This window comes from Bactrocera latifrons, unplaced genomic scaffold, assembly GCF_001853355.1.
Source record: "Bactrocera latifrons isolate USDA-ARS-PBARC rearing strain unplaced genomic scaffold, ASM185335v1 scaffold_1059, whole genome shotgun sequence".
Lineage (NCBI taxonomy): Eukaryota > Metazoa > Arthropoda > Insecta > Diptera > Tephritidae > Bactrocera > Bactrocera latifrons.
In genome coordinates, this window is record NW_017534474.1 from 24,349 (window position 1) to 37,287 (window position 12,939).

General features: G+C 35.5%; 2 protein-coding genes across 2 annotated transcripts in view; one reads left to right on the forward strand and one right to left on the reverse strand.

Annotated features, from left to right (window-relative positions):
• Positions 1-739: 739 nt before the first annotated feature.
• LOC108969745 lies at positions 740-1,353 on the reverse strand. The gene is made up of 2 exons (XM_018934656.1): positions 1,237-1,353; positions 740-1,131 (listed from the first exon to the last, which is right to left on the reverse strand). The coding sequence occupies exons 1-2, from the start codon at positions 1,343-1,345 to the stop codon at positions 758-760; spliced, it is 483 nt and encodes a 160-aa protein (XP_018790201.1). The 5' UTR covers positions 1,346-1,353; the 3' UTR covers positions 740-757.
• Positions 1,354-4,617: 3,264 nt separating this feature from the next.
• Positions 4,618-12,939, forward strand: part of LOC108969737 — a gene marked incomplete at its 5' end in the record, with an annotated part of 19,951 nt that continues 11,629 nt past the window's right edge. The window contains 1 exon segment of the mRNA XM_018934643.1: positions 4,618-4,822. Coding sequence (XP_018790188.1) covers positions 4,618-4,822 — 205 coding nt within the window.

The window sequence follows — 12,939 nt, forward strand, 5'->3', positions numbered from 1 at the left end:
GTTACTCTTGTTTCAGATAAAATAGTAAGGTTGCGAGAAAGTTTCGTACGATTTCCTACTACAACGAAAGATATACATCAAAAACAGAAGGAATTTTTTCGAATTGCTAAATTTCCCAGAGTTATTGGTGCCTTCGATTGCACGCACGTAAAAATTCAGTCACCTGGTGAGCTGAAACACYTCAAAACCGTAATGAATATCTATTTTTACATGTTTCCTTCCATTTTAGGCGGAGACCATGCGGAACTATTTAGTAAGAGAAAAAGCATATTTTCTTTTAATGTACAAACGATTTGCGATGCTCGTTTGATGATTTTAGACATAGTTGCTAGGTGGCCAGGATCAAAACATGATGCTAGCATATTACGAAACTCTCGTATTTTTGCTCGTCTTGAGTACGGAGAGTTCGGAGAAGGGCTTGTGCTTGCTGATAAAGGGTATGAAAATAATAAACGCATTTTAACACCCCTTCATTCCGTTAACAGTGCAGCTGAAAGACTATATAACGAATGACATATTCGGTCAAGAAATCCAATTGAACGCTCTTATGGTGTTTGGAAGCGAAGGTTTCCAGTATTGTCTTTGGGTATACGAATGAATTGCACTAAAGTCCAATCAACAACTGTCGCCACAGCAGTGTTGCAAAATATATGCTGCTTACACACGCTTAATACAACAATGTTATTTAAAACACTTTTATTTTGTATGTGTCAAGTTATTTTGTACTTGTACTGTTTTTTTCCAATTGAAGATTGCGCTATTGAATTTCCTTTAATTGCTCTTTCATAATTCTCATACGCATTTTGTGTTCCACTTCAGATTGCTTTATATGTTGCTCGTACATCTTTACTCGCTTTTCATGTTCAGCTTTTAATATTTCAATCTCTACGCGGCATTTTTCTCCGGTCCATTTTGATTTAACAGCGGCCAGCTTCGACCATGATGTATTTTTCTCTTTGCTTTGCGATTCGTCGATTATAAGTTTTTTACATTTAGGAGCTTTTAAATCTGCAGGCGTGTATGTACTCCAATTTTTCGAAGTAGTAGCTGTGTTGGATGTGTTCTTGATGTATTCAAACTCCTCGCTCTTATCCAGAGATTGCTTAGCACTGATGTTATTTGCTGCCTTATCTGCAAAACCATTAATACATTTAAATGATGGTATTTGGGTAACAGCATGAATAAAGACAATGAAACCTCCCAATTCAAGAGCAGAATAATTAAGTAATTTCTTACCAATGCTAACGATAACATCCTCCGTTTTGTTTCCCACAAAAGGATTATCGGAGTCGTATACAGATTCCATTCCTTCTAACTGCTCCGAACCTATTATTGATGTTAACATTACATCAATATCATTGGTGCTAATTTTCAAAGGCGGCCCTCCTCCTGTCGCGATGCGACTTTTTTTTCGGCTGCTACCTTTTTCTTTAATTCCTTTTTCATGTTGTGATATTTGGTACGCAGCATTTTTCATCGCGAAATGAAGACGATGGTCTGCTGTTATATTCCTCCTGAATTTTTAACGAAGCTTTATTTTTCACATCTACCGTAAAAGTATCGCTTTTTTTGCACTCTATCACATTTTTATGTTTTTCTTTTATAGCAAGTAATAAATTTACGTCGATTTCACTTATTAATCTTTTTCGTCGCCATTTGAATTGCAATTTTATCAATTGTGAAATGAAATAAAAACATAAATTGTAAAACTGTAATGTCAAGATCATATGTTTTCTATGGTGCTACCAGACTTTTAGCCAGAAAATTTATTTTTATCACTAAGCACTGTGAAAAACATTGCTTTAGTTAACAAACAGCTGTTGGCTACATTGACTAATAGTGAAAACGGCTCTAAGTGTCGTGCTTAAAAAGTTTTAGCTTCATGTTTGAATGTTAACAGTTCGCAGTAGTGTTTGGACGTACGTTAGTCAGAATCTAGTATCTTTCTCATATGTGGTGGTGTAAAAAGGTTTGTAAGGTTTCTTCTCTCATCGTTCATTATAGAATACATCTTCAAGTTGGTGGGTCAAGTAGTCGTTAGTCTCCCACACGATTGCATCTCCGTCTAGGACTAATTGACTTATTGTACGTTACAATGGCTAATCAAATCACATCAACGGCACCTAGTACCTTGAAAATGCTTAACTTGACTTCAAAAAACTAGTCATTCAAGATCTGCTTCACCATTTTTTATGTTCCTCTATGAGGTCGGTTACGCTTGGCCACTATTATTTCGTTTTGGTCTCCTTCGGTTAATATATCTGTAACCATTTTTTTTCTTTTTGACGGAATTTTTTGTTGTGGTGGTGTTCAATTAGCCGGTGCTGAATTTTTGCTAAAACTCGTAGGCTGCAATATATGGGATTAGTTCATCGCGAAATGATATATGGCATTTGTTACACTAGCATTAACTCTATAGTACAGAATGAAATTATATGCTTGTTTTTTATCCAAATATTATAAAGGATCGCTTTGATAGACTTTCGCACTCTTTAAGTATTTTCCGATTTCGGAAACAATTGACTGGTTTAACTACCGTTTCAATGGTGTAGGTTGGTGACTGCATAGCCAGAGCGTGATTCCATTTCAACGTCTATCATATTCATTTGCTCCTTTGATGATGCCTCAGCCATGTGATTTTCATTTTCTTTCTTTACAAAAGACTTCCAGCGTTTAATTTAAGCGTTTCGATTTTTATCTGAAACTGCGATAGTCAGAGATTGGTGGTCCGTATAAATCTTCAACTGGTTTACTCCATATACATAGATAATTTCTCAAACAGTTAAGTGCCCACACGAAATAGTTCTCTTTTATTTATAGCTAATTGTTCTTCTTGATATCATGGTTATTGACTTCTTTTCTTATGAAAGGCCAGCTCCTAAGCCCCTTATTTAGATGTACACTCAATATAGTAGGGTGCGCCCACCACGGCGTTAATTAAAATGAAAATCTTTTTTTTTTTTTGTATAGAATTTGCTTTTTCAACAATTTTAGTTATGTATATCACCAAATTTATATATTATAAAGTTTGGAAATATAATCTACGGGAGGGGCGGCGAGACTCCAATTCCGAGAGTGATTTGCCGGTGTTGGCGAATGTGTACATATATATACCAATGTCGATGTGCGTAAAAGGTCAGCGCGTAGGAACCGAGTGGTCAACGTTTCGATTCGAAAGTTTAAGAGAAAAAGACGATGATCAAATTATTTTGTTACGTATCTATCACAGCTATCTGCTGTGCTTAAATCCAATTTGTCCCCAGTTGTGGTGTATTGGTGCATGTTATTTTCAGATGTTAAGTGTGGTATGGTTAGGTGAGTTGTGCTAGGGTGCGCCAGCTTTTCCCGGATAGAGTGGGGGAGCCTTAACTCGCTTAAACACCTCTGAGGAAGCACCGGCTGTCATACCAAACGGTTTAGTGAAATCAGGATGGGTTAATGTGACATTTTTTGAAGACGGAATTTCTTTAAGTTAGTTAAATGCGTTTTCACCTTCTGGTGTCAATTGAACTTTAATTTTTTTCCACTAGATGGGCTTATTTTGCCATGTCAGTGCAAATCTCAGATTTGAACGAAGTCCGCAAAGTGTGGTTGGCTGGTTGGTTCATAACTTTTTATGCCGTTGACCTTTTCAGGACTTGTTTTTATACAACTTCACTTTATATTCTATGTCTTGTTGGAAAAACTTTTATTTGTTCTACCGATACTCTCATATTGGCTTCGTAGAAACTCATTCAAATTCTAAGTCGCTTGCGTGATCTTTTGCTGTTTGTGAGAAAATAGTTACCGCATCGATATAAACATGGTAAGTCTTGCTAATGCGATCTATCCCAACATCATCGATTGCTATTTGAAATATACTTAAAGATTTCTATATTCAGTCTTGTCTGGTCGATTATACACATTTATCTCTTCGTAAAATCAAAAGTTTAACTTTATATAATCGAAAGAAAAAAAAAAACGTTATGCTATAAGAAATTCCCTTGAGAAAGGCGTTAAAGCTCCGGTGGCGCGAAAATTTTTAAATTAGTGTATTCTTATGATTAAATTAAATGAATTAATTAAAGCTTAATTTTTTATCTTTCTTTCATGATTAAATTTTGATAAATGGCAAAATTTTTTACTAAACCTCCATAAATTTTTAAATAGGTACCTTTTAATATGAATGACAACACACATTTAGTTCGAAATAATTACAGTTAATAGCACAAACACCCAAATTAAACAACATTTAGAATTAAAAAACAAGGTTATAGGAAATTCTATTTTGTCTCCTACTACATTACCGCATTAAACCTCCACAAAATTTAAATAATATAATTACTCGCAATATGTACCGTATATACCTTGTGCTATAGAATAGTTATGTTGTTTATGATTTCAATATTTGTTATTAGGCGAAATATTAAATCCATTGCAATCATATTCAGTCTTCTTAATTTATACAATGTTAATACATATATGTAAATTTTTCAAATCTTTAAGATCTCCCACTTTATAATTCCTATTATTATACGATATTGATTTTCACATTAGCTATAATTATTGCTAATATTTTCAGCAATTCATTAGATATTTAATTAAGCTCAACTATATAATTTGTATGTATTTTTACAGCTGTTTACAGATCTTGACAATAGCCTTGAAAAGTGTAAGCTACCTTTTTATTGGGACCCTAATTTGAATTTATACGACCAAATTAGAGGGTCTGGGTTAACCGACATGAGGAGATGTGTGCAAAGTAAAAAAAAATTACTAGAAAACTATGCAAGACTGAAAGTTAGAACGGAAGTTGATCATTTCAAAGTTTACAAAACCTTTCGTGAGTATATTAACATAATACATCATTTTTATATAGATATACGAGTATAAATTTAGTTAAGTTAATGCTGTCTGAAATTACTATCTCTTGTAGCCCTCCTGATCGGCATCACTTATGCTGGTCAGTTACGACGAAATTCTGAACATCTAATCTAGACTGTTTAATTTGATATTTGCTATAATAATGCATCAACGGTGTTTTCTTGTTAGGAAGCAATGCTTTTCTATTATTGGAGGTACCCTCTACGCGTTACTGTAGCTGATACATAGATAGTACTTTTAATACCATCTATATGATTCTAGTAAGATATAGCGTTTTTGTCAAAGAACTTGTGTTAGTTTACAAAAAAGGATCAAAAAGCATTACGTGTGTTAAAAAAGCATTGCTTTTTAGGGAACATTAAGCTCTGAACCAGGGAAATCAACCATTGAAAAGAGATTTGCTGCATTGTAAATAGGGGAAATGAGCGCCAAGGACAATGGAGGCAGTGGACGCCCTAAAGAGGCGAAATGGGTGCTGCGAAAGTTCATAATTTAACAAAAACAACGAATTGCTGAATCTGAGGAGTGTTTGAGTGCTCTTTAATCGTAATAAAACGAAATTTAAAGAATTTTTGCGGCAGTATGTGACAATAAAAACATCATTTCATACTAATAGAAATATCATTTCAGTCCAATCGACATTCATCTTAGTGGACTGCACATGCACAAGTTCTCAAGCGTGGAAAGACGAAAAAGTCGGCCGACAAGGTTCTGGCATCAGTCCTATGTAATTCATTGATGTCGCGTTTGTTTGTTTTGAATGCATTTGCGTTCATGCTATTTTTGTTGTGCTATTAAAAGTATCTGATCCCAAAAAAACTGCCTTGTTCAGGAACAACAATCAGTGTGTTGCTATTTTTATATTCTTGCAACCAGTTGCTACAGAGTATTATAGTTTTGCTCACCTAATGGTTGCAAGTATCACCTAAAACTAAGCGAGATAGATATAGGGTTACACAAATATAAATGATCAGGATAAGGAAAACAGTTCAAACTCAAGACTGTAACTTGAGTAAAAATTGAGATATCACCATGAAACTTGGTATAAGGCTTCCTTAGTGCAAAAAATTTCTAGTTTGTAGATGGGCGTAATCGTACGCTCCCAAATTGCCATTATCAGAAACATATAAAGTGCCATAACTAAGCACTAAATTAAGATATGAAGCACTAATTTGGTACAGAGAATCGCAGTAGAAATTGGCACCTATGGAAAATCTTTTTTTGAAAAAGTGGGAGTGGCACCGTCCTCTAACAAGTTTAATGCACATATCTCCTAAACCATTTAAGCTACAATAAACTTCTACCGACAATGTGAAAATGAATGAAATCGTAAAATAACCCGTCTCACTCCCCATATAACAGTACTGTTAAAAACTACTAAAAGCGCGATAAATCAATAATTAAATACACCATAGACATTAAATTTTAGAACCGAGACGGTATGAGAGAGCTTTATAGCAGCCGGCGTTTTCTAGGAGCAGTAAATATAACGTGATAAAACTTTTCACGAATAATGGCTTTAATATTCTGATGCTTAAACATTTTCACTGAAGAGGTGGTGTGTGTCGATTCTCTTTTCACAGGTCATCTCCAAAATTTTCATGGTGAATATTTAGTCGGTTGCTGATTTTCCAGGTCTAAAGCCACACTTATAAGATCGAATCAGTTTGTTGCGGCTGGCTTTAATCCTTCACACAATACGCTCGATAGAACCTTATACGCGATGTTTAGGAGACTTATTGCACGGTAGTTGGCTTAGATTGTGGGGTCTCTCTTTTCGTGAACTGGGCAGACACTTAAATTCCAATTGTTGGGCATGCTTTCTTCTTACCATATTTTACAAAGAAGCTCCATATTAGTTCTTCGCCGCCGTGCTTGAATAAGTCGACCGGCAATCCGTCGGATCCAGCCGCTTTGCTGTTCTTCAGACGGGTAATTGCTATTCGAACTTCTTCATGGTCGGGCAATGGAACGTCTACTCCATCGTCATCGATGGGGGAATCGGGTTCGCCTTCTCCTGGCGTTATATTTTCACTACCATTCAGCAAGCTGGAGAAGTATTCGCTCCATAATTTTAGTATGCTCTAGGCATCGGCCACTAGGATCATCTCTGGGGGTTCTGCAAGGGTATGCTCCGGTATTAAAATCTTCTGTTAGGCGCTGCATTTTTTCGTAGAAGTTTAAAGCATTACCCTTGTTGGCCAGCTCTTCATACTCACGCATTTTGGCCTCTTTCTTTTTCGGTGTGAGTGTTTTGTTGACTTTTTTTTTTCAATATATTTTTATTTTTTGAATCTACTTTTTGTTTTAAAAGCTTTTAAGGCATGTTTGAGCGCAGGGATGTACCAAACCATTAGCCAAAGCGTTTGGGTGATCTCGGTGCTTAGATATATGTTCAATTCTGCTAACCTCTACTCCTCTCTTTACTATATCAATACCAAGGTCTTTATGGATATTTTCGTTGCGCATGTACCACAGTAAACACGTAATTGTTCTAAACATTTTCGATTAGAACCTTTGTATTATGTCAACGTTAGTTGCACAGGTAGTATAAGAGAGTGATTAGAAGATAGGTCAGTACATGTATCAACTGTTATGTGCGATTTATCTATATTTTGATTACGTCAAAATCAATTAAATCTGGTATTTTGTTACGATCACTAGGCCCATAAGACAGCTTACCAGGAGATACTATGTCAAGATTAGTGCGCCAATTTATAATAGTGTGATACAGCTGTCGTCCTTTTAGACTAATTAGTCGTGAACCCCATTACGTGTGTTTTGCATTGTCAGCTTTGGAGGTTCTAAAAGAGTATGCTGCGGTCTTGAAACTTTCTGTTAGCTGCCGCATTCTTTCTAAGAATTTTCGTGCAACGCCAGCTTATCAAGATCTTCATACTCATGCATTTTGGCCTCTTTCTTTTTCTGTCTGCAAATTCGTCTCGCTTCGTGCGTTGTGGTCCATCGCAACGTTGCGAGGTAGGCAGCCTGGTTTCTCTCCGCTACAACACGGCACTCCTCGTCGTACTAGTTGTTCTTTTGCATTTTCCGAAAACCATTGGTTTCGGTTGCACCTGTACGTAAGGAGCTTGAAATGCCGCAAAAAATTTGTTTATACCGAGTTGTTGACGAGTGCTCTCAGAGAGCAGGACTGCAAGTCGAGTAGAAAATTGTTCGGCTGTCTGCTGTGAATGTAGCTTCTCGACGTCGAACCTTATTTGTTTTTGTTGGCAGGTGTTTTTTGCTGCACAAAGGCGGATGCGAATCTAGGCTGCAATAAGGTAGTGGTCTGAGTCGATGTTAGGACCTCGGAGCGCACCACATCTAAAACACTGGAGACGTGTCTTCCGTCTTTCACAACATGATCGATCTGGTTGGTGGTTTTTCGATGCGGAGACAGCCAGGTGGCTTGATGAATTTTCTTATGCTGGAATCTAGTACTACAGGTAACCATATTTTGGGCTCCGGAGAAGTCGATCAGCCTCAACCTATTTGGGGATGTTTCCTCGGGGAGCCACCGTAGTGCCAAAGATACCTTCCTCAAGCACGATTTTGATATCGTGGCGGGTGCAGCTTTCATAGTTAGAATAGAAGGAATCTTTGGTCAGATCGTCCTTCTCTTCCGAAGGGGGTTGGGCGTGTAGCGATATGTTGAAGAACTTCGCTTTGATGCGGATTGTGTCTAGACGTTCATCCACTGGGGTGAATGACAATACTCGGAGACGGAGTCTCTCTCCCCCCACGAATCATACACTAAATTTGCGCTCCTTTATATCACCACTGCAGTAAATACCACAAGGACCTTCTCATCTCAGTCCCAACCAGCTGGGCAGCGACACCCTCCCAATTAAGGGACCGGATATTCAAGGTGCATGCCCTCAATTCATAGTCCTTGATTAGTTTGACATGGTCGTCTTCAAAAGGGGTGCGTCTCATCCGACTCGTGTTGTTCTTTTTCATCGGGTGCGTTTTTTGAGTCGCGGTCAAGTGTTTGTACTACATATTTTAAATGAAATATATGTTCTTTAAAAGTTTCCGAATACATTCGGACGACCGTCCTTAATCGACATACTCAAAAAACACAATTATCAATAAAAATAAAAATGTATGTTGACTTTGTTTCATAATATTTACGAAATTTATGTTTAATTGATTTATTTTTAACTTCTTCGTATTTGAGTTGCTGACAAAATGTTAAAAAGCGATAATCGATTAATATCCATGATGATCTGTATTCAGTATATCCAAAATGGCAGCAAGAGTTCTGTTTAGTTTTGTGACCTGCTAACTATCAAGTCTCAAATTTGAGACAATATTTTGAGACTAACGCTAGAGACAGTTTAGTGAATAGGAACTAGTCCCAAATTGAGACTTTACCTCAAAATGTCTCAAATAGAGACTTCTTACAGAATCCCGCTATAAATATGGTCTCAACAATGACTAAACGATAGAGCATAAGCGTATGTGTGAAGGTAGCTTGCATAATTGTTCTTTTTAATGCCGACTACTGATTTCCACAGTTCGAGAGTAGACGACAATACCGCTGCTACTGGGCATTCTACAGGCAATCATTTTTGGCATACTAACTGTCAAATCTCTAGCTATTGACATTGCCAAATCTGTATATGGGCATTTTTTATCGTAACATTATCATTTGCGAAATACCGTCAGGTAGGTTGGTTGTAGCTAATGTAATACATGTTTTGAGCTTTTGAACTGATTAAAGGTTTATATGGATGAAAAAAATTTATATGGAAAATAAAGAGAAGGAGAAATATACTCTTTCTACAAATGTATTTCTTGTTAAAAAAGATTTGATATTTTCGGATTATGATAAATATAGCATACATTTTATATACCCATTAAATAAATTAATAAATTTGATATGAGCAATGATATTCTGATTTATGCTTGTATAAGTTTATTAACCCATTTTGTATAATTTTTTTGTAAATTAACAATATTAAACTAAATATTTTTTTTTTGATAAATATTATTTTGAGAAATATAACTTAATTTTTATAATATAACACAGCTGTCTTAATACTCGCTCTAATCAATTTAATATTACCGAAATGAAAATGCCGTCGGTATATGTGTAAATGGGATATGTTACCTCTTCGAAACTTTCATAGAAGTGAAAATTGCGCTGTCAAACTGCTTAAGTGACAGCTTATTGATTACCATAACAAATAGGGAGTCTCCACAGGCAATACGTACGGCAATACAGTTAGTATAACATAAATTTATCCTGTCGAGATGCCCCGTTTGGTATCGAATATAGAATTTAAGAATAATCGAAGTCGGTATCATTTATATCGAACAGTAGAATTTAAAAATAACTGCTTCCCAACGGAGGGAAAGAAGTCCACTCCAGCTTCGGCAAATTCTAATTAAGTGGAGCTCACCACCAACTGGAATCAATATCTAAAAAAATATAACAAAAAAATTTTTATTTTTTTTCAAGATCAAAGGTTAATGAAAACTATTATACTTCTAAAAGCGTCGTGAAATTTATGAATACAGCGGCCTAGAAAATTTAATGAAATCGCTACAGGCACGTACTTGCGGCCCAAAGCATCACCAAAGAAGAAAAACCTCAAACAATCTCAAGGTTGACCTTTAAAAGCAATCCACTATTCAGTACAGGAAAGAGATGTCGACGCTTCCTATAGATTCCGTTAATTTATCTCTTGCTATCGTTTATCCAGCGAAGAGTAAAAGGCAGATTATTGAAATCGAAAATAAAGGCTTCATCAATAAATAGCCCCTTTTTGCAATTACCCGGATTGAAGACTTTTGACGACATAATTGGAGTGGGTCCAGTCACAAACGGAAATTAATCCACTTAGAAGGTATATCTAAGGCTTAGAATGTGCTCAATGTGCTCACTAAAATTGAAGAAATCGAAGTTCAACCTAATTTGCGCAAGAACTTTCTACAAATGATGACAAAGCAGTTTGGAGTTTGCCGATGTAAGTAAACTACTTACATATGTACATATGGTGTTCAAGGTGACATGATTGAAAAAACTTTATGTTTACGTCGAAGACGTCATACTGTTCGTACTTCAGGACTGAAAAACAGGAATAAAGGGATGTTTAACTTATTCCAGTGTGAGAGCACTTCAAAATTAGCGTTTTTTATGACATTTTTCATTGGAGCCAGATCAGAAAAAAAGCTATTTTTTGGGCATTTTAAATAAAATACCCAATTCGCATTTTCCACACCACCTATGAGGTATGCAAAAGGACGCGTTACCGATGTTATTTTTGGGTGCTCGGTTCTCCAGTATGCCTATATCACCCATTAAAAGTATATTTACATAAAAAAATTAAAAAAACAAAACGATAAAAATTCATATTGTATAACAAAAAGCAATATCACAGTATACTAATAAAGTATAATACTTAAAAACTGTAAAAATAAACCTATGTACATATGCCAATGTTTATGCCCCAAATTCTAATTTATAATTAAAAACTTTTTAATCTATATTGTTCTAACCTTAGAGCCTCTTAATGCGAATCTGCTTAAAAAACCTTATTTTAGTATTAAATATTTAGCTCATTGCAACCACTAAAAAAGAAAGATAAAAACTACAAATGTGAAACACAAAAATTTTATTCTTAAAATTTCGTACAGATAAATCTTTATTTAAACATTTTGTCAAAAAATAAATTCTAATTTTAATAAATAGGGCAATAACCACCTTTGGGTCACAGTCTTCACAACACAAGAAGGGCCTAATATCTTTTAATTTAGAAAAAAAATTTCTCCTACACCTATTTTATTACAATTTCTATCAAATTCCTCGACAAATTTTATTTCTAAATTATTAATAAATGCAACAAACTCTTCAGGCGGCTTCACTAAGTTGCATTTATCGATCTGGTGTTGGTGTATGAAGATGAATTCATCCGAAGGAATTTCATCTCCYAAATAAGGTAATGGCAGAAKGCATGTGTGCATTTTAAAAATTTTCAAATAAAGGTAGCCGCAAAAATAATTTAAAGCATTTTCTTTTAAAAAGTTAATTTCTAAACCACTATCTAAAGTAATGGATCTAACAATGGAGTGTTCGGGTCGTGGTAAACCCTGGAAATCTTGCCAAAAAAGGTCACTTAAAACGGAATCATTGCACACATTAAGAATAACATTATGGCTATGTTCTGAAACAACTGTGGCTTCGGGTTCTAAAGGCAGCTCACAGTTACCTTTTGTTACGATATTTATGTAACGTAAACCCCACGACTTCCGAAATAAACTAGAGAATATGAAAGGTGTAACTCTAGTACCTCCCCTACTTCTGATCTGACCAAAAAAATGCTCTAAGCTGTCCTGACATAGTCGTCTTGTCTTTAGGTAAGGAAGTCCTGAGTGTGACAGCAATCGTCACAATCGTCTTAAACTATTAATATTAATAACCCACCCCTTGATAAAATTGAAATTATGTGTTGTGTTGTTCCCTAACTCATCTRCGACCCGAATTGTTTTTAAAACTTTTTCTGCCTCATCTAAAAACTGGTTTTGCTCTGGGAAACTTATAAAAACTTTTTTAGTGGGTACAATGGCCTCAGTGAAACTTCTATTAAAGATGTCGAATAATTTATTGAAAAAAGAAACGAAATCCGCGGAATTAATAAAGCTCATACTATTTGAGCTTAAGGCTCTCGAGCTGTAAAGAGAAAGCATACCTGAAGCGACCGTATTACTTAACACTTGAGACGCGAATTTATCTTTCATTTTTTGAAAGATATTAGGGTAAATATGAGCATCGATTAATTTATGCGCACACCGATAACTCGACTTAGAGTCCTGTTTATAAAAATGGACTATATCTGACTAACATACGCGACTATTTTTAAAATAAACTTTATTTTTCATATTTTGTAAGCAGTTTCGACCACATTTTAATAAGTGTGGGCTATCGTAAAAAAAACATATTTTCTTACCATTAACGTTGAAAAAAGGCCGTAACATTGAAACACCTAACAAATTAGCTAATTTTTGAAAATTGGTACCCTGGTCACAAACAAAATGGCAAGGAACTAGCCCTATATTTTGAAGTTGGGT